The sequence below is a fragment of the Scedosporium apiospermum genome (genome assembly GCF_000732125.1).
Source record: "Scedosporium apiospermum strain IHEM 14462 chromosome Unknown SEQ_SAPIO_0121, whole genome shotgun sequence".
Classification (NCBI taxonomy): Eukaryota; Fungi; Ascomycota; class Sordariomycetes; order Microascales; family Microascaceae; genus Scedosporium; species Scedosporium apiospermum.
In genome coordinates, this window is record NW_015971822.1 from 135,801 (window position 1) to 155,462 (window position 19,662).

Sequence of the window (19,662 nt, forward strand, 5' to 3'; positions counted from 1 at the left end):
ATCGCTCCCTCGGTCTGTTCCGATCTCCAACCCTACCCTCTTTTCTTGTTTTCTGTTGCAAATCCCAGCCATTGAGAAGACGCGGGATGTCATCCCTACTACCATTCTGACTGGGTAGTTCCATGCGGTTTTGGTTGCCCTTCTTTATGACACCCCCCTCTCTTCCCCCCCTTCTCATTGATGACTTCCCGCTTCGCGTGGTGTAAGTTGAGCGAAGGAGATGGGTGTGCGGTCTGGAAACGGTCTGGGTCCAGAACTTGATCAGGTCCATGAGCCTCTGACCCTCTCGAGCTATGTTGCCCCCTTGGGATGGGGCATCCGACGTGACTCGCCGAAGTCGTAAGGGGAGGGCGTGCTTTGCGGGAATGACTGACTGACTGACTCCGAACCCGTCCCACACAATGTCCAAACTCTTTTTGTCTATTTTGTACTTTTTCTATTTTTATTTTTAAATTTCATTCTTTGTCTTGTGTTTCCCTCCTACACTCTTCCCTTCCCTTCTGTCCTTTCTCCTGTACTCACCAAGTTGTGTGAATCAATTAAGTCAGGATCCGTTTGCCCTTGGATACCGGATTGCTAGTAGCCGTCGGTTATTCTCACTTCCAATTCTTATCCTCGTTCTCTGTCCTCTCCGACTTCTCTGACGTCACGAACCTTCATTCTTTAAATAAAGAAATCAAACTTTAGCTCTGTCCCTATCTAAACTTCTCCCCGTTTGCCCCTCCCCCGCAATCCCCTAAATCAGAAGTTCCATAAAAAGAACCAAAAAACTATGGCACCCATCGCTGAAGACCCTGTCCCCGCCGCCCCGGCGGTCCCGGCTAAGCCGCGTGTGCTTGTGCCGGAAAAAGTCTCCCCCGATGGCCTCGCCATGCTCCAAGGCAAGTTCCAAGTCGACATCCGACTGGGTCTCAGCGCCGAGGAGCTTCTCACCATCATCCCTGGCTACGAAGCTCTCATCGTGCGCTCTGAGACAAAGGTTACCGCCCCGGTGCTCCAAGCTGCCGTGAACCTCAAGGTGGTAGCCCGCGCCGGTGTTGGTGTGGATAACATCGACGTTGCTGCCGCGACGGCTCGTGGCGTCATTGTCGTCAACTCGCCGTCTGGTAACATTTTGGCAGCCGCCGAGCATACCATTGCCTTGTTGTTGGCGACGGCAAGACATATTGGTCGGGCTGATGGTACTCTCAAGGACGGAAAGTGGGAGAGGAGCAAGCTCGTGGGTGTCGAAGTTGGTGGCAAGACTCTCGGCATCATCGGTTTGGGCAAGGTCGGTATGAACGTTGCTAGGATGGCTAAGGGTTTGGGGATGAAGATTAAGGCCGTCGATCCGTATGCCAGCGCCGAGGTCGCTGAGCGCGCCAGCGTTGAGCTTGTGGCGGATCTCAAGACCATGCTACCCCAGGTGGATTTCTTGACCATCCATACGCCCCTCATTGCTAGCACACTCGATCTCCTGGGCGAGGCGGAGCTCCAACAGATGAAGAAGACGGCGCGCGTTCTCAATGTCGCCCGCGGAGGCGTCTACAATGAAGCCGCCCTCGTCAAAGCCCTCGACGAGGGCTGGATCGCCGCCGCCGGCATCGACGTCTTCACGTCGGAGCCCCCGGCGCCCGACTCGACCGCGTCTAAGCTCGCTAAGCACCCCAAGGTTGTCGCGACGCCCCACCTCGGCGCCTCGACCGTCGAGGCCCAAGAAAACGTCTCCCTCGACGTTTGCGCGCAGGTCCTCAAGGTCCTCGAGGGCGACCTGCCCACGACGGCTGTCAACGCACCGCTCATCCTCCCCGACGAGTATCGCCGACTGCAGCCGTTCGTGTCTCTCGTCGAGAAGCTCGGCAGCTTGTACACGCAGTATTTCGTCGGCCGCAAGGGCGGCATGATTGGCGGACGAACCTTTGAGCTCGTGTACCATGGCGAGCTGGCGGGCGTGACGAATACGCGCCCCCTGCTGGCGGCGCTGGTCAAGGGGCTCGTGTCTACGATTAGCGATTCGCAGGGTCGAGACGTGAATATTGTCAACGCCACGCTCATCGCCAAGGAGAAGGGCATGGTAATTAATGAGATCAAGGCGCACGACACCCCCGATCTCGTCTACGCCAGCCTCGTCACGCTGAGGGCCTTCACGGAGGGCGGCAGCGGCGTCGACGAGGAGCCGCAGATCATCGAGGGTTACATCTCGGAGGACGCGGCGTACATTTCGCGCCTGGGCAGGTTCCACGGAAGCTTCGAGCCCGAGGGCACGGTTCTCGTGCTACACAACTACGATACCCCCGGCAAGATTGGCGGCGTGGGTATGGTGCTGGGCAGACAGGGCGTTAACATCAACTTTATGCAGGTGGCTAGCCATGAGCCCAAGCCTAGGAAGAAGCCTGGCAGCGCGAATGGCCATGGGAATGGGAACGGGAATGGGGTCGTGCATGAGGCGTTGATGATTTTGGGTATTGGTGGGCATGTTACTAAGGAGGTTTTGGATGAGCTTGCCGCGACGGAGGGCATTCTTGATGTAAGTCTTGTGAACTTGTAAAAGGAAGTGAGTGTGTGATAGTGGAGGGAGTGGACTGAGGATTCAACTTCGATCAACATTTTTTGGGAGTAGGAAGGTCATTAGGGAGGGCAAGGAAACATGGCCAGAATGTTATTATTGGCATCTCGCATTACGGGTTGTACATAGGGGGTTTGGCATATGGGGGGTCATGTCGTAGCAGATCAACTCTGCGCGACCTACTTTAGCTGCTCTTTTTTATAGTTCATGGTCATGATAGCAATTGCTTTTAAATTGGCGTTATTTGTTTCCGTTTCTGTTCCCCCTTTTTATAGGCGTGTTATCGAGACGAAAGGTGTGGGAGGGCCTGCGAAGACCGCAAAATGTGAGGACGCCCTTCTAACCGAATGACTGCGACCTTCGCCTGACCCGCAGCGCTAGAATGCCGAAGCAGCTCTTCGCCTCGAACACTGTAACTATTTAATCACGAGAAAGAGAGGACGAGTCCGTCGGCCGAGACTTTGGGTTGGGTTTTCAAGGAATCCCGCAATTGCAGGTTCTGCCATTAACGTTATGTAAGCACTGGGACATGGGATATTTGGACGTCCTGGTCGCGACGCGACGAAGTTAGAAACTTGGCAAGAGCGGCGATTGAGATCCAGCTCCTGAATAAGGCGAAAGAAAAGCTTCATGGCTGGAATAATAGTTCTCAGCTTACACTCCCTGGATACATGGACCCAGAAATGGTTGAGCGGTGGATAGAGGAATGCCAGAATTCTGACACTTCCGAATGCCCAACGTCCCCCAAACGTCGTCGGGCACCGGCTCCTGATGCTTCCAACAAAGCTAAGCGACCGCGTCTTCTGCCTCTCGCCAACGTCGATCCCAACTTCGACCGTTCGATGTCGACATCCAGGGATTCAAACCGCGGCCCGGAAAAAGAAAGCTCACAGATGGCTGCTCGCGATGACCCAGACAGAGAACCTACGCCACGGCCAAGGAAGCGGGCATCCCCCTTCCCGGCGCCTGCCTTGGCCAGACGTGGCTTGAACGACAGCCAGTCGGCTGTTTCGGACTCGCAAGACCGAGGATCTGGCGTCAGCAGCCGCACGCGTTCCTCGAGTCCGATCAAGAACCCTGACGACCTTCTCAAGCTGAAAAAGCCGGTGTCGTGGACAACCCCGGAACCGCGTGCCCTGCGGGATGCCGTACAGGCAATTGGAAGCGGGCAGGCACTACGGCTTTTCGACGATGTGTGGAAAATAGTGCAGAAAGAGGGGTATTTGCCGCAAGAATTGAAGGGGATATTGAAAGACGAGCTCATGGTCGGCGATTCACACTTCGCAACGAACAGCAGGGATATTTTCATAAGCGAGAAGAACAAGCATGATGCTTCACGCCTCTCTCTCGGAAATGAAGTGGCGTCAATTGCCGTTTACAGTGAGCTCTGCACTATCCGCGACATCGCTACAACTACTGTCCTTTTCGTAAACAGCACGCGCTCCGAAGCAACCTGGAACGACCATATCCACGGCCCGATCCTTCGCCTTGCTGTCTCTAGCACGCCGGATGTCGCTGCTGAGAATATCACGCAAGCCAGCATATGTCGTGCGTTCGTCCCAGCCTCGCGTGGAGAGATTGAGATACTGAACGGCAAAATGATCGATTACGCCCTTTTACTACGCCCAGAGAAGTCGTTATCAGTACGCATTGCCGAATTCGTCGATGGCTTCGACGGTCCGCGGACCTTCAACCAGTCGACGAATGGGCCTCTGCGTTATGAACCGACAGGCGTGTTCGTTGAGACCAAGGTGGAAAGCCGGCGGCGTGCGGAGGGGAAGGCCCAGCTGGGGGTATGGCTGGCGGCGTGGTACGGCCGCGTAGCTAAATTTGCACCAGTACCCCCCACTGCTGCTGGGACGGTAGTGAACCTACCGTTTGTACCGGTTTTGCTGGTTGTTTGCGAGAGGTGGGAGCTCTACTTTGCGTTTGACAAAGACGATGAGTATGAAGTGTGTGGACCGTTGGAGATCGGGAGCACGGCCACCGTGGACGGTTCGTACCGCGTGCTCGGCGTACTACGGCTGCTAGCGAGATGGGTCGCTGGTGAGTTCCGTAACTGGGTGGAGCGTTGCGTTGCCCTCCGCTGAACTACTTCGTACAATACTGCACCTCATTTGCATATTCGCATGGCGTTCTACCTCGTACGCTGTTCCCATCAGCATCTTACTTCGCCTAGCCAGTCGAGGACAAACATTGAGATACGTTCGGCTACAGTCTCTCCCAGAATTGGCAAAAGGGAGTGGAATTAGAAGATTAGACCTCTTTTGCGCGAGACAGGAAAAGTTCAGTCTCCATGGATTGCGTCATGCAAACATAGTACCTGGCAATATTTAGGGGATCCTATATTTCAAATCTATGCCGTAGAAGCAGATGCGCTGAAAGCTCGAGTAAAATGGGTGGCAGTTGAGGGGAGCACTTACGTCGGACACCTGAGTGTGTAAGGATCAACATTAACCCAGCTGACAGCAGGCTTGCCGGGCCGCCAATATATCATTGAAGTATACCCCTACGTCGTACTCATTAATAGGTAGAATTTGAAGACCACGATGCCTTGACTTCAGTCATATCGATCCGTTACCTCCCCTGTCATCTTTTTTCTACTCCTCTACTCTTTAAAGTAGAGAATTACATTTAATGATTATAGAGTTACTGTATTTTCCTCCTTAGAAACGTGAATAAAAGCGACGAAAGCTGACGAGGCTTCTTCCAAGTTTCTCCGTTGCACTGTACCCTGGACTTTTGTTGTACATGTGAAACCACAGCTGAGGTAACAAATAGCTTGAAGCTGATTTGTACATTAAATGCATTGCTGGACCAAGACCGGATAAGACGGGTCTCGATTCACTCGGCGCTTTAAGGTTTCTTTTTTCTTCCTCTGCTCAGTACGAAGTAATTACTTGTCGCCTTTGCGGTTTATTCCCCATCAAGTGTCCGGCGTCGAACTACCGCCATTCATCGACTGAGATATAAACGACTCCATCCATACGTAGAATTGCGCATCCCGCAGATGGTCACATCCCGCGTTGGCAACGCTGCCCATCTCGCCCCTCACCCGTATCCCACGACGCCGCGTCCGGTGTATGGATAGCACTGATAAAATAATTGACTTCCTGTCTCCGTTACCTCCTGACTAACGCCGAGCGGTTCCGGCATGCGGGGACATTGAATCACTTAGCGCCGGAAAGCAGAAAGGTGCCAAGGTGCCAAGGCGCCAAGGTACACCGTCCTCCTGTACTCTCGTACCCGTGTCACTGTGTGGCATTTTCGTTACATTTCAAAGTCAATATTGATTTGTACTTGCAAAATCTCCACTTGTCTTGTCGTTGACCCCGAGAAAGTCTCCTTCTTCTTCTCCTCCGTACTGTAGTGTACTCAGTATTATGAAGTACAATTGTACTGCAACTTCAAATCGGGGATTAATTTCGTCCAAATATTTTTTTTCCCCTTCTTCTTTTTTCTCTTCTCCTACGATTTTCCCTTCATCTTGATAAGGCACCGGGCCTGCCTCCTCTGTCCTCTACACTCTGTCCTCTACACTAACGCTCCGAGAAGGCGAATAGCGAACACTCCGAATCCGGTAGACTCTTCTGAATTATTCTTTCTTGTTCCCTTTCTCATCTTCTGCCTCTGAATTTATACTTTGTACATTATCCTTATCCTCGCCTCGCAGGGCCACGCACGTGAGTTCGTCCATGACACAGACCGTCCCAGGATCGCCCCTGCTAGCTCCGCCGCTGCATGCAAACTGCCTGTGATCGCAAACCTCGACTAATAATACGTGCCCATATTATTATTTTTCCTTGTCCGTCTTTTACTGTTTTCTCTCTCCGTCCTCTCTCCTCTCCCCCACTCCAATCCTTACACTTTCACCATTCCGGGTTAGAAAGAAGAGCGCCGCAGAAAAGAAAAATAATAAAAAAAGCCATGTCCACGACGCGTGCTCGCCCACCCGTCCTCAATGCATTCCTGAGCGCCCGATCCGCCGTCATTGGCCTCTGCCGCGTGGCCTTTCTCGGTCTTCGACATGTTACGGCTGCCCCGCTCACCGCGCTGGGGCACGGCGGTGTCCACGAACCGGAGGCTGACGGCCCTGGGCTCGTTTTCTTGTATATCCTCTCGGCGATACTTGTCGTTGCGGGAGGTGCTTTTGCCGGGTTGACAATTGCGTATGTTTTCCTTGTTTCGTGTCAATTGATGTTTTATTCTTTTGTGATGGTCGAGAAATTTCGTATCCCGGCGCTTCATGAGCTGATGGTTTTTTTTTCTAACCTGTTTGGCGCAGCTTTATGGGACAGGACGGAATCTACCTTAAAGTATTAAAAGACGATATCCACGAGTCCTCTTCGAAGCGACGAGCTGCGGAAAAGGTCCTCAACCTTCTTACGAGGGGGAAGCACTGGGTTCTTGTGACGCTGTTGCTGGCCAATGTTGTTGTCAATGAGTCTTTGCCTGTCGTCCTCGATCGGTGTCTTGGCGGTGGTATCGCCGCCATTATCGGGAGTACGGTCCTAATTGGTGAGTACGAATGTCTTTTTTCTCTTGCTTCGCCAGCCAGTTGCTAATATTCTGCTCCTTTACAGTCATCTTTGGCGAAGTCGTTCCCCAGTCGATATGCGTCCGATACGGTCTCCCCATCGGCGGCTTCATGGCCCCCGCCGTCCTTCTACTCATGTGGATCACGGCGCCCGTTTCATGGCCCATGGCCAAACTGCTCGATTACATTCTCGGTACTCACGAAGGCACCGTCTACAAGAAGAGCGGTCTCAAGACCCTCGTGACGCTACACCAGACCATAGGAGAGGTTAACGAGCGCCTCAACACAGACGAAGTCACCATCATTCGAGCCGTCCTCGACCTCAAGGATAAGCCCGTCGGCAATATTATGACTCCCATGGTCGACGTATTTACCCTTTCGGCCGACGCCGTGCTCGACGAGAAGCTGATGGGCCGCATCCTGTCGGCGGGATACTCGAGGATCCCCGTGCACCAGCCCGGTAATCCGACCAACTTCGTTGGGATGCTGCTCGTCAAGATCCTCATCACCTACGATCCGGAAGACTGCATGCAGGTCAAGGATTTCCCGCTGGCAGCCCTGCCGGAGACGCGACCCGAGACTAGTTGTTTGGACATCCTTAACTACTTCCAGGACGGCAAGTCGCACATGGCTTTGGTGTCGTCCGCACCAGGACAGGACCATGGTGCGGCGGGTGTTGTTACCCTCGAAGACGTTATTGAAGAATTGATCGGAGAGTAAGTTCGCATCTGAGCAAAGAACCCCCCCCCCCCCCCCCCCCCCCCCCCCTCTTTGTCTCTTCGTCTCTCATCCTCTCCTTCTCCTCTCTCTTCCTTTCGGCGCTAACCATGTGACCAGGGAAATTATTGACGAGTCCGACGTCTACATCGATGTTCACAAGGCTATCCGCCGTCTCACACCCGCCCCGACGACGATGCTTTTCCGCCGAGACAGCGTCCACGCTGATAAAACGGCTCGCGAACAGAATCTTCCCGGAGAAGGCCGGCGCTCCACCGACTCGAGAAAACCCGACATCGCCGTTACCGGCCCGGACGGCGAGGGCCCTCCAGCAAGCCCCAAAACCGTAACTTTTATGATGAAGCGAACCTCGGGGGGTGTCGACGGAGTCGAATCCTCTACCATTCCTGTGAAGAACATGGACCAACTAAGGCAGCACCTCCGGCACCTGGGCCCTTCGAATCCCGCATCGAACCCAAAGAACACGACCTCTCCGTCGGTGACGATTAAGCCCGGGTCAAGCGCCATGCCCAGCCCGGCGTCGGGTCCGGCCAAGGATATCCGTCGCGCGAAGAGCGCATTGGCTATCGTTCATCAACCGGAAGCCGAAGAAGGCGATGAAAGCGATGAGGAGACGCCGTTGCTCGTCTCGAAAATGACGCCCAAAGGTAAAGAGAGTCATTTGACGTCCGGTAAACTCGGATACGGCACCGCCGATTCGAACGGCAGCGGGACCCCCAAGGCGGAAACGCAAGCCATTACCACGCAGTCAGTCAGGAGCGACGGTTCCGTGACAATAACCCCCGGTGATGATCTCGCGACGAGTTTGTCAAAGGGCCAGTCGAGCGAACCGCAATCGCCGCAGATGTCGGGGAGCAACACGTCGTCGACTAATAATAATAATAATAATAAAAACGACAATAGCGGGAACGGAGGCGGAATCAACTTCGAGAGCCCGTCCAGACCGACTATGTGCCGGACCGGAGCCATCACGGAGAGCTACGTCGAGACGGGCGGCGTGCGGAAGGTGGTGATTTCAGCGAGCTCGGGAGACGAGGAGGATGAGGCGGCTGCTAGCGCCGGAGGCAGTCCCGTGGCACAACCTACTCCTCCCATCGCCATCACCACCACCACGACGAAACAGCCGGGAGCGGAGGATAACGGCGAAGCTCACGATTTGCTAGACGTGGTGTCTCCTAGCACGGAAGCGAGTACGAGTACGGTCGGACAAGGGCAGGGCGGAGGTGTTAGCGGAAGGAAAAATAAGAAAAAGCGCAAGGGTGGGAAGAAGAAATAAGAGATGAAGGGAAACAAAAGTATATTCGATATTGGTTCTAGCATCTGTTAGCTAATTTTTGGGAGAAGCTTTGTGTTCTTAACAGCCTAAGCCCGCGGGTCCCCCTTTACAGAGCGGTGAGGCTTACCGGACGGGTAGGGCATGATTGGGCTATTGCCTTGCTCGGGGGGATCTTGAACGGACTTGGCATTGATTGGAGGAGAGTCGCGGTGAGCGTGATGGGATTTTCATTTTCTTCTTGTTTCCTGGGTATTTGCTCATTGGGAGCTGGTCGGCGCGGATTGTCATTATTGTGCTAATAGGGAATGAGGGACTGGGTTCCGGATTAAAGCTTTTACTCTGTAGATTATACAGTAGAGATCGGATGGGGCATTATCAGTATTGAATGCTTCCAAAGTGCAACCCGCGAGAGGGCTGCCGTTTAATGCCGTGATGTTTCTTGCTAGAGTGGAAGAGCCAGGTCAACTTCGCAAAGCCGGAATGTGATACTACTTCGGACCCCAGAGACGAAGATCCAGCTTCGAGTTTAGATCCGAACATGTGAGACTTGACGTTTTATGCTTTGTTTATAACTCTGAATTGATAGCTCCTAAGAAGAAGAAAGACGGAAGAGGAGAGAAAAAAAAGGAAGAATGGGTATCCGAATGAAATCGGGCATCTCAGGAACGCATCTCAGGAACCAAATAACAGAAGCAGAAAAGGTTCAACTCTCTTTCTTCACCAAGCACGGAAGGAAAATCGCTTCTTTTCTTCAAACTCCCACCCCAACGACGAAAAAGACAAAAGGTTCGAATCATACTAGCACAATAAAAGCAATGTAGGCGTACGATAAAACGAAGTGGGAAAGTCCGAATTTTCTGTTGCCTGGGTGTCAAACGTCGCTCGTTATGAATCTGAAAAAAGAAAAAAGAAAAAAACTGTTTCCGAGGTTCCAAGGATAGCAGAGAGAGTAACAATGTAAAATCATAAGGGGAGATAGAACAACAAGAGAAAAAGAAGAAAAGTAGCGAAAAGAAGGTAGCAAAAAAAAAAAAGAGCAAAAAGAAAACGCCGGTGATGTTGTACCAGTCTCTTCCTCTCATCCCCGTTCCGCAAAGCAAAACCGAAAAGCAGCAAAACCCAAACAGATCACTCCTTCATCTTTACGTAGTTGCTAGGGAATATCCCATGTCGGTTCCCAATCATACCAGTCCTAGAAAACAGCCTTGGGGTTAACTCAACGTCGAAGCTAGGATTCTAGGATTTCCCAGAAACAGAGAAGACTCACCACCAGTCATTGTCACTATCCGTCTTCTTCAACACCGTAATAATCTCCCCCTTCTTAAAACTCAAATCCCCCGGCTGATCCGCCTCAAACGTATACAGCGCCACCGCCTCATTCTTCTTCAACAGCGCCTGCTTACTCGCGAAATTCGGCTTCGGCGCCGCCGGCCGCCTCGGCGCTCCCGCGGAAGTAGGCGACGAGAGCGACCCGCTGGGCGCGTAGGTACTAGCCCTCTGCGGCGCGCCAAAGTCCCTATCGTAATCGTTATCCCGCCAGGAAGCGCCAGAGCCGGCATTCCGTCCGAAGTCGCCCGAGTTGCGCCGGGGCATGTCTTCGCCGTAGGCGCTGCCCCTGCGCCCGTTCCAGACGACGTCGTCGGTGCGGTTATCGTACACGGGTATGTCGTTGTACATAGAATCGGCCGCCGAGGTCCCCGAGCGCATACCGCTAAAGACGCGAGATTCAAGAACATTCATAAGAGGCGCCGCCTGCGGAGGCGGACGAACCGTCCCGCTAAGGAGCTGCTGAGCCGTATACCTCGTCCCGTAGAGCTTCTCATTCGCATCGCGACGTTCGATGATAGCGGAGCCTTCGAGAGACACGCCGGCGAAGAGACCCTTGGTCTTAGAATAGCTGAATATACCCGCGACGCTCTTGAGCGAGGCGGCGCCGGCAGCTTCGGCATTACGGCCCACAGGTCCCGCGGCGATGGACACGTTACCGCCGAGGGTGAGGGAGCCGGCTTGGGCGAAGGTCTTGACTGCGCTGGCGTCGTTGAGGATGAAGACGAAGTCGGTGAGCTCGAGGCCGATTTGGCCGCCGAAGCCGGCGCCGGCTGTGGCGATCGCGGAGGGGGCGGACCAGGTACCGTCATGGAGGCGGGCGACAACGAGGCCGCTGCCGAAGCGGGCGGAGCCGAGGAAGCCGGCTTTGATTACTGTGAGGACTGCGAGGCCCTAGAGAGAGGGGGGGCAACCAAAGCGGTTGTTTTTGGTTAGTAACTGGGCTTCTGTTTTTTTTTTTTCTTCTATGGGTATAGCGGGAGAAAGCTTGTGTGGAGGGAGGATCACGAATAGGACTGGGGGACATTTTTCTGTTGGAGCGCAAGTCCGGGGAGTGAGGAGCGTACCTTGGCATTGGCGAGGACCGAAGGAGGAATAATCTTATCGGGGCCAAAGGCTTGTCTAGGATCAATGAACGACGTTAAGATCTTCCCACACTTCTTGCATTCCGCTATGACACTCTCTCCGTCAGCATATGTTCTCTTGTTCGTGATACAAAATCGAGCCTCATGGTTTGTTGGACGAGGCAAGTCTTGGCAAGGCGGAAGGACCGGCAAAAGGGAGGGGCGAGCTTACATGCCATCGACGACGGCAGAGGGTTGTGAAGACCCATGGTTGCGAGCGGCGCTGGGCGATAGTTGTGTTCGGGTGTTCGCTGTTTAGAGAGAAGGTCGACGAGGAGGAGGTCGGAGGTCGGAGGTTGTTGTCTTTTGGTGCGGGAGGTGAGGTGAGGTTGGTTTGTTTGTAACGCAAATGGGGAAAAAGCTGTGGTGGGTTTGTTCGCCCGGGTTCACAAGCAAATGTGCTGGATAAGTTCAAATTGGAGACCTCGAAGAGGGACAAAGTGGGGGATTTTGTCGGGAATCCACCGGAGCTTGGCCTTTTAGCGGGGTAACCGATGCTGAGGGAAGAGTACCTGTGTACTGCGGTAGGTACAGTGATGAGGTACGGTGGTGAGGTACAGTGATGAGGTACAGTGGTGAGGTACTAAGGTCAAGTACAGTGATGAGGCGAGGGAACCAGAATGAGGACTGAGGCAGACAGCTGAATGTAGGTATCAAATTGATCAAATGTAGTCAATCTCTAGAGTCTGGACTAGAGCTTCGCGCTTGCGCTGGCTATGCAGGGGTATTAATTGCTCAGTCAACAACTGCTCTGCAACAGACTTGAGAAGTACTATGTAGACACTCTTTCGACGTTTGGGGAAATATAGTCCAGGATGCGCGAGGAAAACAACGTGGCAAAGGGAATGTTATATTTTATTGTTGTCGAGTATTTATACTTAGGACTATGTATGTAGGGTGAACGGAACGACCGAGGGATGCGGTCTTCATAAGGCTGGCCTCCGCTGTGGATGGGTGGGATGGATGGCTCGGCATGGCACAAGTCAGTAATACTTCATATGTCCAGCAGAATCTAATTCTCCGGATTGGCTCTTCGCCCACGAGATTGCGTACCACTGGTTCGTACTTGCAGTTCCCATGCGATCCGGACGGTCCAACCACGCCTCAATGTGTCGTCACCCCGATACCCAGTTAGGATAGTGGGTTGACATCCTCTTGTCCACCTAGTCCCCAACTTGGCAAGGAACACTGAAGGGTTACCTGTTGTGAACTAAGCCGTTTCGCCCATCCTCCCGGCTTCCAGTTCCACTACGAGAGGCAAGAAATTTCAAATCTGAGTACATAAGTTACTACTCGAAGTGCCCTGGATGAACTCATGTGCCCTCAAGTACAGGTAGGATCGGCCGAGGAAAAAAAAAAAAAAAAAAAAAAAAAAAGACGTCCATGGTTTAAACAAGCAGAAGAATTCTTTTCTATGAATGCTAACGTCGAGCGCGAAACCTTACCAATCAATCATAGCAGGGGAAAAGCGGATATCCAGCAAAGTCGATTCAAGCCTCCAGCCTCGTGTTACAGGACGAAAACTCAAGCGGCACCACTTGATGCCACTGGCAGACGCTGCCGCCTCGTGCAGTTTTCCTCCTCCACAACTCCAGAACCGTCGCGGACCTGAGCATATCAAGTAGGGATGGCTCTTTTAAAGAGCAGCCTGTCGCTCGAGCTCTGCTTTTACGGCTAGTCTACACTCCTGATGTTCTCTTCCCCATTCATCTTCTGGCAAATGCCGCCGTTGACACAGCGTACATCTTGCTCGCATCGTCAAGGGGACTGTCGCACCGCATGTACACCAGAACTACATCTCAAACTAGTTAACCGAGGGCAAACCATCTCCGTGTGGTAGAATAATTTTGGGAAAGCAGGAAGAAAAGAGAAGGAAGGGGAAAAAAATTCTAATGGAGACATACCGAGCGATTAAATTGATGATCCTGAATCATTTTGGTCTCATCTTCCTCGTTTTCGGGGTAATGCTCCCACACCGTATGCTTCTTAAAGTAATCCGACGTAAACCACCGCTCCTTGTCCACGCAGTCCACACATATCCACCTCTCGTAGAGGTTACAATCACATTCATCTCTGCTAAACCCTTCCAAAATCTTACTATGTGCCTTCTCGTCGCATGGGGGACAGAGATACATGACATTCTCCGCTTGCCAAGGGGCGTTTTGATGCGGTCGCGGGTACGGAAAGTAGGTTTGGTCAGGAAATAATTCCTCCCTTGGACAAGACCGACATTCCTCGCAAACGCGGGTTCCGCACTTGAAGCATGGCAGAGAGTCCCACTCCCGGCACTTGACCCTTTTCATGCGAGCCGTGACTCTTGCGACGTAGGCTTGGAATTTTGGCTCTTGCTGGCGCCGGCTTGGCCGGGAATAGTCCGTTCGGTGGTACAACTTCCGGCGGCGCTTTAGACCGCGTCCATCGCAGAGGCACCTGGCTTGAAGTTTCTTGAACAGTTCCTTGGAGCTGAGAATGCATGAGAAGTGCTCGCGGTTCGTCAGCGCGAGGTGGTAGAGGTCCTTGGCAGTGAGCCACGAGGCGAGGGACTGGAGAATCGGGTACGAAGTGACGAGTGCCGCTAGTGGACACGGCGTTTCTGAGACACTATTGGACATATTGGAGGCATCTGAGATAATTAGAAACGAGGCATGGAAGCTTTCCTTACGCGATGCAAGTCAAGCTGATGAGGATAGATGCACATGCGCCGGTCTGGCAACAAATGGTTTCTGCAAGGCACGTTGCTGCCTGGACATCCTGATCCTTCTGAAGCCTCGATCCTTCGGTCAGCCACAGTCTCTGCTCGCCCGTGTAGCTCAATAACCCCGACTTCAAAACAATGCTCTTATCTCATGGCAGAGCTTCGTCGATGGTCGTTCCGCCAGGCTTTAGCGTGACCTCAGCTTGGAAGTGGACTGGACTAATACGAATTCACCAGACTTCAATATTGCCACTTGCCACCGACCCGCCATGCTGTATGCGCAACTCCACCAAGGTACTTGTGGCGGTGCATTTCCTCAAAGTCGTCCTCATTCCGCCACATGGATTACCACCTGTTGCCGCCTGTCACGCCTGAAACCACAGACCATCCGAACATCGACCCCAGACCGCATCCAAAACCATCGTCATGACCTCGTTTCGCCGCCCCCCTTTCAACCTCCAATATTTCGACCCCAGTCCTCCCCTGCCTTTCCCACGATAACCCTCAACACCTCACCGAACAGACGTTGACGCAGATCCTTCCACGTCGGCCCTTCTACTCACAAGAAAAGCCCGAGAAAAAAAATAAATCCGATTCAACCGATCTCCCCTCCAAGCGCCGTCCCGACCTCAGTCCCAACAAAAAAAGAAGAAAAAGCCCGGCAACCATGTCCGAAGCCTACGAACGCGAACGCCAAAACAACGCCCGCCTAGACGAGCTCTCCTCCAAGGTGTCCGCCCTCCGCGGCATAACCGTCGACATATACGACAACGCCCGCGCCCAAGATGTCATCGACAACACTGTAAGCGCCCTTGCACCCTCTCTTTTCGGCCACTTTCTTCTTCTAGGGGCGAATAATAAAAAGAGAAAACTAACAAAGGAGGTGTATAATTTAGTCCGAGACCTTCTCTTCCATGACTACGTCCCTAAAGGGCTCTGCTACCCGACTAGGAAGGATGGCTGCTTCGGGGAATAAAGTCGCTGTGTTGAAGTTGTCAGCTATACTTATTGGCATTTTCATATTTCTTTACTACGTCTCGAAGTTATTCTTTTAAGACTTCACTCGGTCTTTACTCGGCGGGCAGGAAAAATTACGTTTTACGAAGGGGAAAAAAATAATGATAGCAAGTGGTCCGGAAGGGCCGGGCGATGGAGTTGGCTATGGGTGTTTCGGCATCTTGGATCCTCATCTCGAAGACTATCGGTTGCTGGGGAAGGCGTTTAGGCTGAGAGCCTCGACACAGAGCATGGGGCCATGCATAACCTAATTCCTAGGGACTGGTGCGGTAGGCCTGCTATATGTCTCTGGAAAGTGGAGGCATGGGGAAGTTTGAAGAGCATGTACAAATGCTTGTTGGTGTCTGTGACAATACCCTTGGTTAGCATTCTGGAATGGCGTTCCTCTTGTGTTGTCTTTTGTTTGGCAGCCTTGCTTTTTTGTTCTTTTAGTTTTTGGTGGGCAATATAATGGATATATCACTGGTTCAAACCACTCTAATCTTTGAGATCTTTGAGATCTTTGAGTTTGAGTGACCCTGTTATACAACACAGGATTTAGATCATGATGCCATTCAAATGAAGGAATGCACAAATGCTTAAAAGTAGCTGCGCAGTGTATTTTTTCTACCAGGGCTCCTATAGAAATAAACACTACCAAAAAGGAAGAAATGAGAATCCCACCACCCCATCCATGGCATGCAGTGTCCCAACTTCATGTGCACAAAGTGATGCTAACGTCATGCTATCATTCCTTCCTTTTCCTTTTCCACCTCTTCCTCCCCTTTCTCCTTCAATCTCACCCCAGACTACTCACTGCCAGACATTAGAGAATAGGTCATCACTACCACCAAATCCTCCAGCCGGCTTCGTCGTCGAGGACGTAGTCGTCGTGGCACCCCCGCTACTCCAGCCGCCAAACTCTTCGTCGGCCGAAACCTGGGGCGCCGTATTGAAGCCGCTAGCACCAGGCACGATACTCTGGCTGGCAAAAGAACCGGAGGCGATGCCGGGGCTGCCCCAGCCAAAGTCGTTTGTGGTGGTAGTGGGGGCGGCGACGGCGGGCTTAGCGGCTTGGGTGGCAGCAGGACCGGCAGGCTCGGGAGCGCTCCAGGCATTTCCCCAAACGTCGCTGTTGGACCAGTTGCCGGAGCTGAAGGCGTTCGTAGAGTTGGAGGAGGTAAGAGCGGGGGCGGCGGGCGCTGCCGAGGGAGCCTTTGCGGAAGGGGCGGAGAGATTGAAAATGGAGCTAGAGGTTTGCGTGGGGGCAGGGTTGGCGACGAGGGTAGGCTGAGGAGCGGGAGCGGGAGAACTCAGGTCGAAGAGGTCTCCGAAAGCGGAAGAGGCCGGCTGGGCGGGCTTAGATTGGGGGATGTGGTTGGTCGGGGAAGTAAGGCTTGAAAGACCAGCAAGGCCAGGTGAGGTGATGCTGGGTGATGGTTTGTGTACGGACGGGGCGGCAGGCTGCGCGGGTTTGGTATCGAAGAAGCTTCCTCCGCTAAGGGCACCGAAAGCGCTCGGGGGAGAGACTGCACGCTTCGTAGCGGTGCTCGGTGAGGCGAGAGCCGCGAAGGGGTCTACTGGGGGAGGCGGCGAGTAAGTTGTAGTAGTGGTACCAGTAGTGCTTCCAAAGTTGAGGCCGCCAAATGCGTCAACTAGACCTCCTGAAGCCTGTTGAGGCGCAACGGCAGGCATACCACCGAACGGTTGCGCGGCTGGCTGTTGGGGGGCTGGTTGGGCCTGGGGTCGAGGAGCCGTGGCATATAGAGAGAGAATAGACTGCTTCAAGTCGGGGCGCGAAGAACCACCCTTGTTTTGAGTGCCCGAGGTGCTAGCGGGGCGTGCGGGCGCTGCGGGCTGGTCACCAAAGAAGTCCAACCCCAGCAGAGAATCCTTCGTACTCGTCTTGGGCGGCGCCGGAGTACCCTTAGCGGCAACCTTGGGAGCCGGGGGGCTTGTCGTGCTCGCACGCTGAGGGATGGGATCGCCTCCGATAAGATCGGCTACGGGGGCTGCGACATGGCCCGGCTTCGATGATTGGCCAATCGAGGCCTTACGTATGGACTCCTTTCGCTCAATCGTCTGCTTCTCCTTTACCAGACTTAAAGGAATATCATCACCGTCGTCCAGTGTGCTGGGATCGGGCATGGGACCGTCCATCACCCAGCGCTTTAGTTCGTACTTTGTGCGGATAAAGCTCTCCACCTTGCTGTCGGAGGGAACATGACCGTGCGCCAGCTTGGCTTCCCAATACTTGTTCGCCCTCCTGTTACCCCAGTTGAGCATGCTCTGCAATTGTTCGTCGGTCCACGTATCGAGATCGACGGATTTGACTCGGCTAATGTGGGTGCCCATGCTACGGTGGACGCCAGAGCAACGAATGCAGATGAAGATGCCGAGATTCCAGCTCGCCCACCTGGGATCTGGAAGAGAGAGAGACACGGTAAGCATAAGAGGGCGCGACGGGGAGGAGGGAATCGAAGGGCATACGTTTGTTAACCTTGCAATCCGCACATATCTTGTTAGGCTCCAGCTTTAGGAGATTCTTGAGCGTCTGCTGGTTCTTTTGAGCCCGCTCCTGGGCGGGGTTCGGGGCTCGGCGAGACATTTTAACGAGGGGGATCCTAAAGGGATCGAGTGATCGGATGTGTTGTCGCCTTCGGAAATGCCAGAGTTACGGCCCTGGAGTGGGAGATGGAGGTCGTAGTATGGGGTGAAGGGGAGAGGATAGGCGGTTTACGGTATGGCCGAAAAGGTCAAGATGAGAATGGGTTGTCGATTTGGCTGGTGGTACAAAGTACACTGCGCGAGTGCAGTGGATCGCACCTCCTGGCTCCTGCCAAATGCATAGTGGGGATGTCCTCGCTCCACTGCTTGGTACTGTGCTGTTCATGCCTGAGGCAATAACGTCGCATTCACAAGTAATTGGGGTGGATCCTCGTGCGCTTCCACTGAAGCCCCTGAAAAGCTCCTTCTCGTCGGTTCCCTCCTGGCGAGTCTTATGAGGTCCGTGCCTTGAATTAGAACTCTATTGAAACGCACCCGAATCTGGGGTATGAATTCACTGATTGGATCTTGGTTCAGAGAGCGATTCGAGTCCATCATATCTTGCAGATTTGCTGTCAATTATCCAATTTACCACATCGGCTTGCCCTCGAATTTACTTGTACAGATCCCACAATCATCTCCCCAACAATCTTAGAGGAATCAATAAGCCAAGGAAAAGGCAACGGGATTTCAAATTACTGCACATCATAAGCCACCTGCCCAGCCACCACAAGTACTGCGTTCAATTTTACAAATTGCTTTTTTGGAATCAAACAAGATCTGCTCTCCAAAAGAAGTAAATGGTGATTCCATCTCTGAAGCGTGCTTATGTAATTATCAGTGGCTGATGAGAGTGACGACAGTTTAGCTCTTCCTTGCTTGACGAATACTCCCTTCCTCTTTCGGGATCGCCAAGCGCCGGAGCCGAGCCTCATCAACCTCATCGCCCCCTCCATTCCATCACTCTCGATATCCTCATTTCATATATAAATCCAATTCCTTTCCGTAGATGAATTCCCGTCGCCCATTCCCAATCTCCTCCATCATTGTCCGCAACTCGCCTCATTTCCGGCCTCAAGCCTTTCATATCCCTGCCAGAAACCATCTCTTGACTCCAAAGTTAATGCCCTTCCGCTTCATCTCCTCCTTCTTCAACTCATCCCCCGCGGAAAAAATGTCGTATCCCGACCAGCGATCTGAAGAGGAGTGGCGTATGGTTCTGAACAAAGGTAAGAACTTATATAAACGAATCTCACAAAAACCTGCCTTTCTCAACCCAATCCTGCCTCGTAATATCCCCTTGCCACCCCTCACCAACGACCCCGCCAGACTCACTTATAACCCCACCACACAAAAACTAACCAAGCCCCCCAGAACAATTCCGCATCCTCCGCCAAAAAGGCACCGAACCCGCCGGCTCTGGCGAATACGACAAGCACTACCCGGACTCGGGCGTCTACTCCTGCGCCGGCTGCTCGGCCCCACTGTACCGCGCCTCCCACAAATTCAGCTCGGGCTGCGGCTGGCCGGCCTACTTTGACAGCATCCCCGGCGCCGTGGAGCGCCACGAGGACCGCACGTTCGGCATGACGAGGACGGAGATTGTGTGCGCTAATTGTGGCGGGCATTTGGGTCATGTTTTCAAGGGGGAGGGGTTCCCTACGCCGACGGATGAGAGGCATTGTGTTAATAGTGTGAGTATCAAATTCTCGCCGCAGGATAAGGTTGTTGGGAAGGGCGAGGAGGGGAAGGAGAGTAAGGCGTAGGGGAGTAAGGTGTAGGGGTTGGGTGAATGAGATTTCAATGTTAGGCGCTTTGGGGTAGTACCGGAGTCATGATTTGATGAGGACGTTTTCTATTTAACTCACTGCTGTTGGA

General features: G+C 53.2%; 6 protein-coding genes across 6 annotated transcripts; 4 read left to right on the forward strand and 2 right to left on the reverse strand.

Moving 5' to 3' along the window:
* Positions 1-772: 772 nt before the first annotated feature.
* SAPIO_CDS8126 (uncharacterized protein) lies at positions 773-4,635 on the forward strand (the record flags this gene model as incomplete). The annotated part of the gene is made up of 2 exons (XM_016789827.1): positions 773-2,506; positions 3,199-4,635. 2 exons carry the CDS (start codon positions 773-775, stop codon positions 4,633-4,635), a joined length of 3,171 nt encoding a protein of 1,056 aa, XP_016640090.1.
* A 1,837-nt stretch (positions 4,636-6,472) lies between these two features.
* SAPIO_CDS8127 (uncharacterized protein) lies at positions 6,473-9,096 on the forward strand (the record flags this gene model as incomplete). Its single annotated transcript, XM_016789828.1, has 4 exons — positions 6,473-6,714; positions 6,831-7,063; positions 7,129-7,798; positions 7,920-9,096. The coding sequence occupies 4 exons, from the start codon at positions 6,473-6,475 to the stop codon at positions 9,094-9,096; spliced, it is 2,322 nt and encodes a 773-aa protein (XP_016640091.1).
* Positions 9,097-10,224: 1,128 nt separating this feature from the next.
* Positions 10,225-11,755, reverse strand: SAPIO_CDS8128 (uncharacterized protein; the record flags this gene model as incomplete). The annotated part of the gene is made up of 4 exons (XM_016789829.1): positions 10,225-10,288; positions 10,364-11,316; positions 11,490-11,593; positions 11,719-11,755. 4 exons carry the CDS (start codon positions 11,753-11,755, stop codon positions 10,225-10,227), a joined length of 1,158 nt encoding a protein of 385 aa, XP_016640092.1.
* A 3,153-nt stretch (positions 11,756-14,908) lies between these two features.
* Positions 14,909-15,296, forward strand: SAPIO_CDS8129 (uncharacterized protein; the record flags this gene model as incomplete). Its single annotated transcript, XM_016789830.1, has 2 exons — positions 14,909-15,043; positions 15,138-15,296. 2 exons carry the CDS (start codon positions 14,909-14,911, stop codon positions 15,294-15,296), a joined length of 294 nt encoding a protein of 97 aa, XP_016640093.1.
* Positions 15,297-16,050: 754 nt separating this feature from the next.
* SAPIO_CDS8130 (uncharacterized protein) lies at positions 16,051-17,845 on the reverse strand (the record flags this gene model as incomplete). The annotated part of the gene is made up of 2 exons (XM_016789831.1): positions 16,051-17,660; positions 17,728-17,845. The coding sequence occupies 2 exons, from the start codon at positions 17,843-17,845 to the stop codon at positions 16,051-16,053; spliced, it is 1,728 nt and encodes a 575-aa protein (XP_016640094.1).
* Positions 17,846-18,907: 1,062 nt separating this feature from the next.
* SAPIO_CDS8131 (Peptide-methionine (R)-S-oxide reductase) lies at positions 18,908-19,550 on the forward strand (the record flags this gene model as incomplete). Its single annotated transcript, XM_016789832.1, has 2 exons — positions 18,908-19,013; positions 19,159-19,550. 2 exons carry the CDS (start codon positions 18,908-18,910, stop codon positions 19,548-19,550), a joined length of 498 nt encoding a protein of 165 aa, XP_016640095.1.
* Between the last annotated feature and the right edge of the window lie 112 nt (positions 19,551-19,662).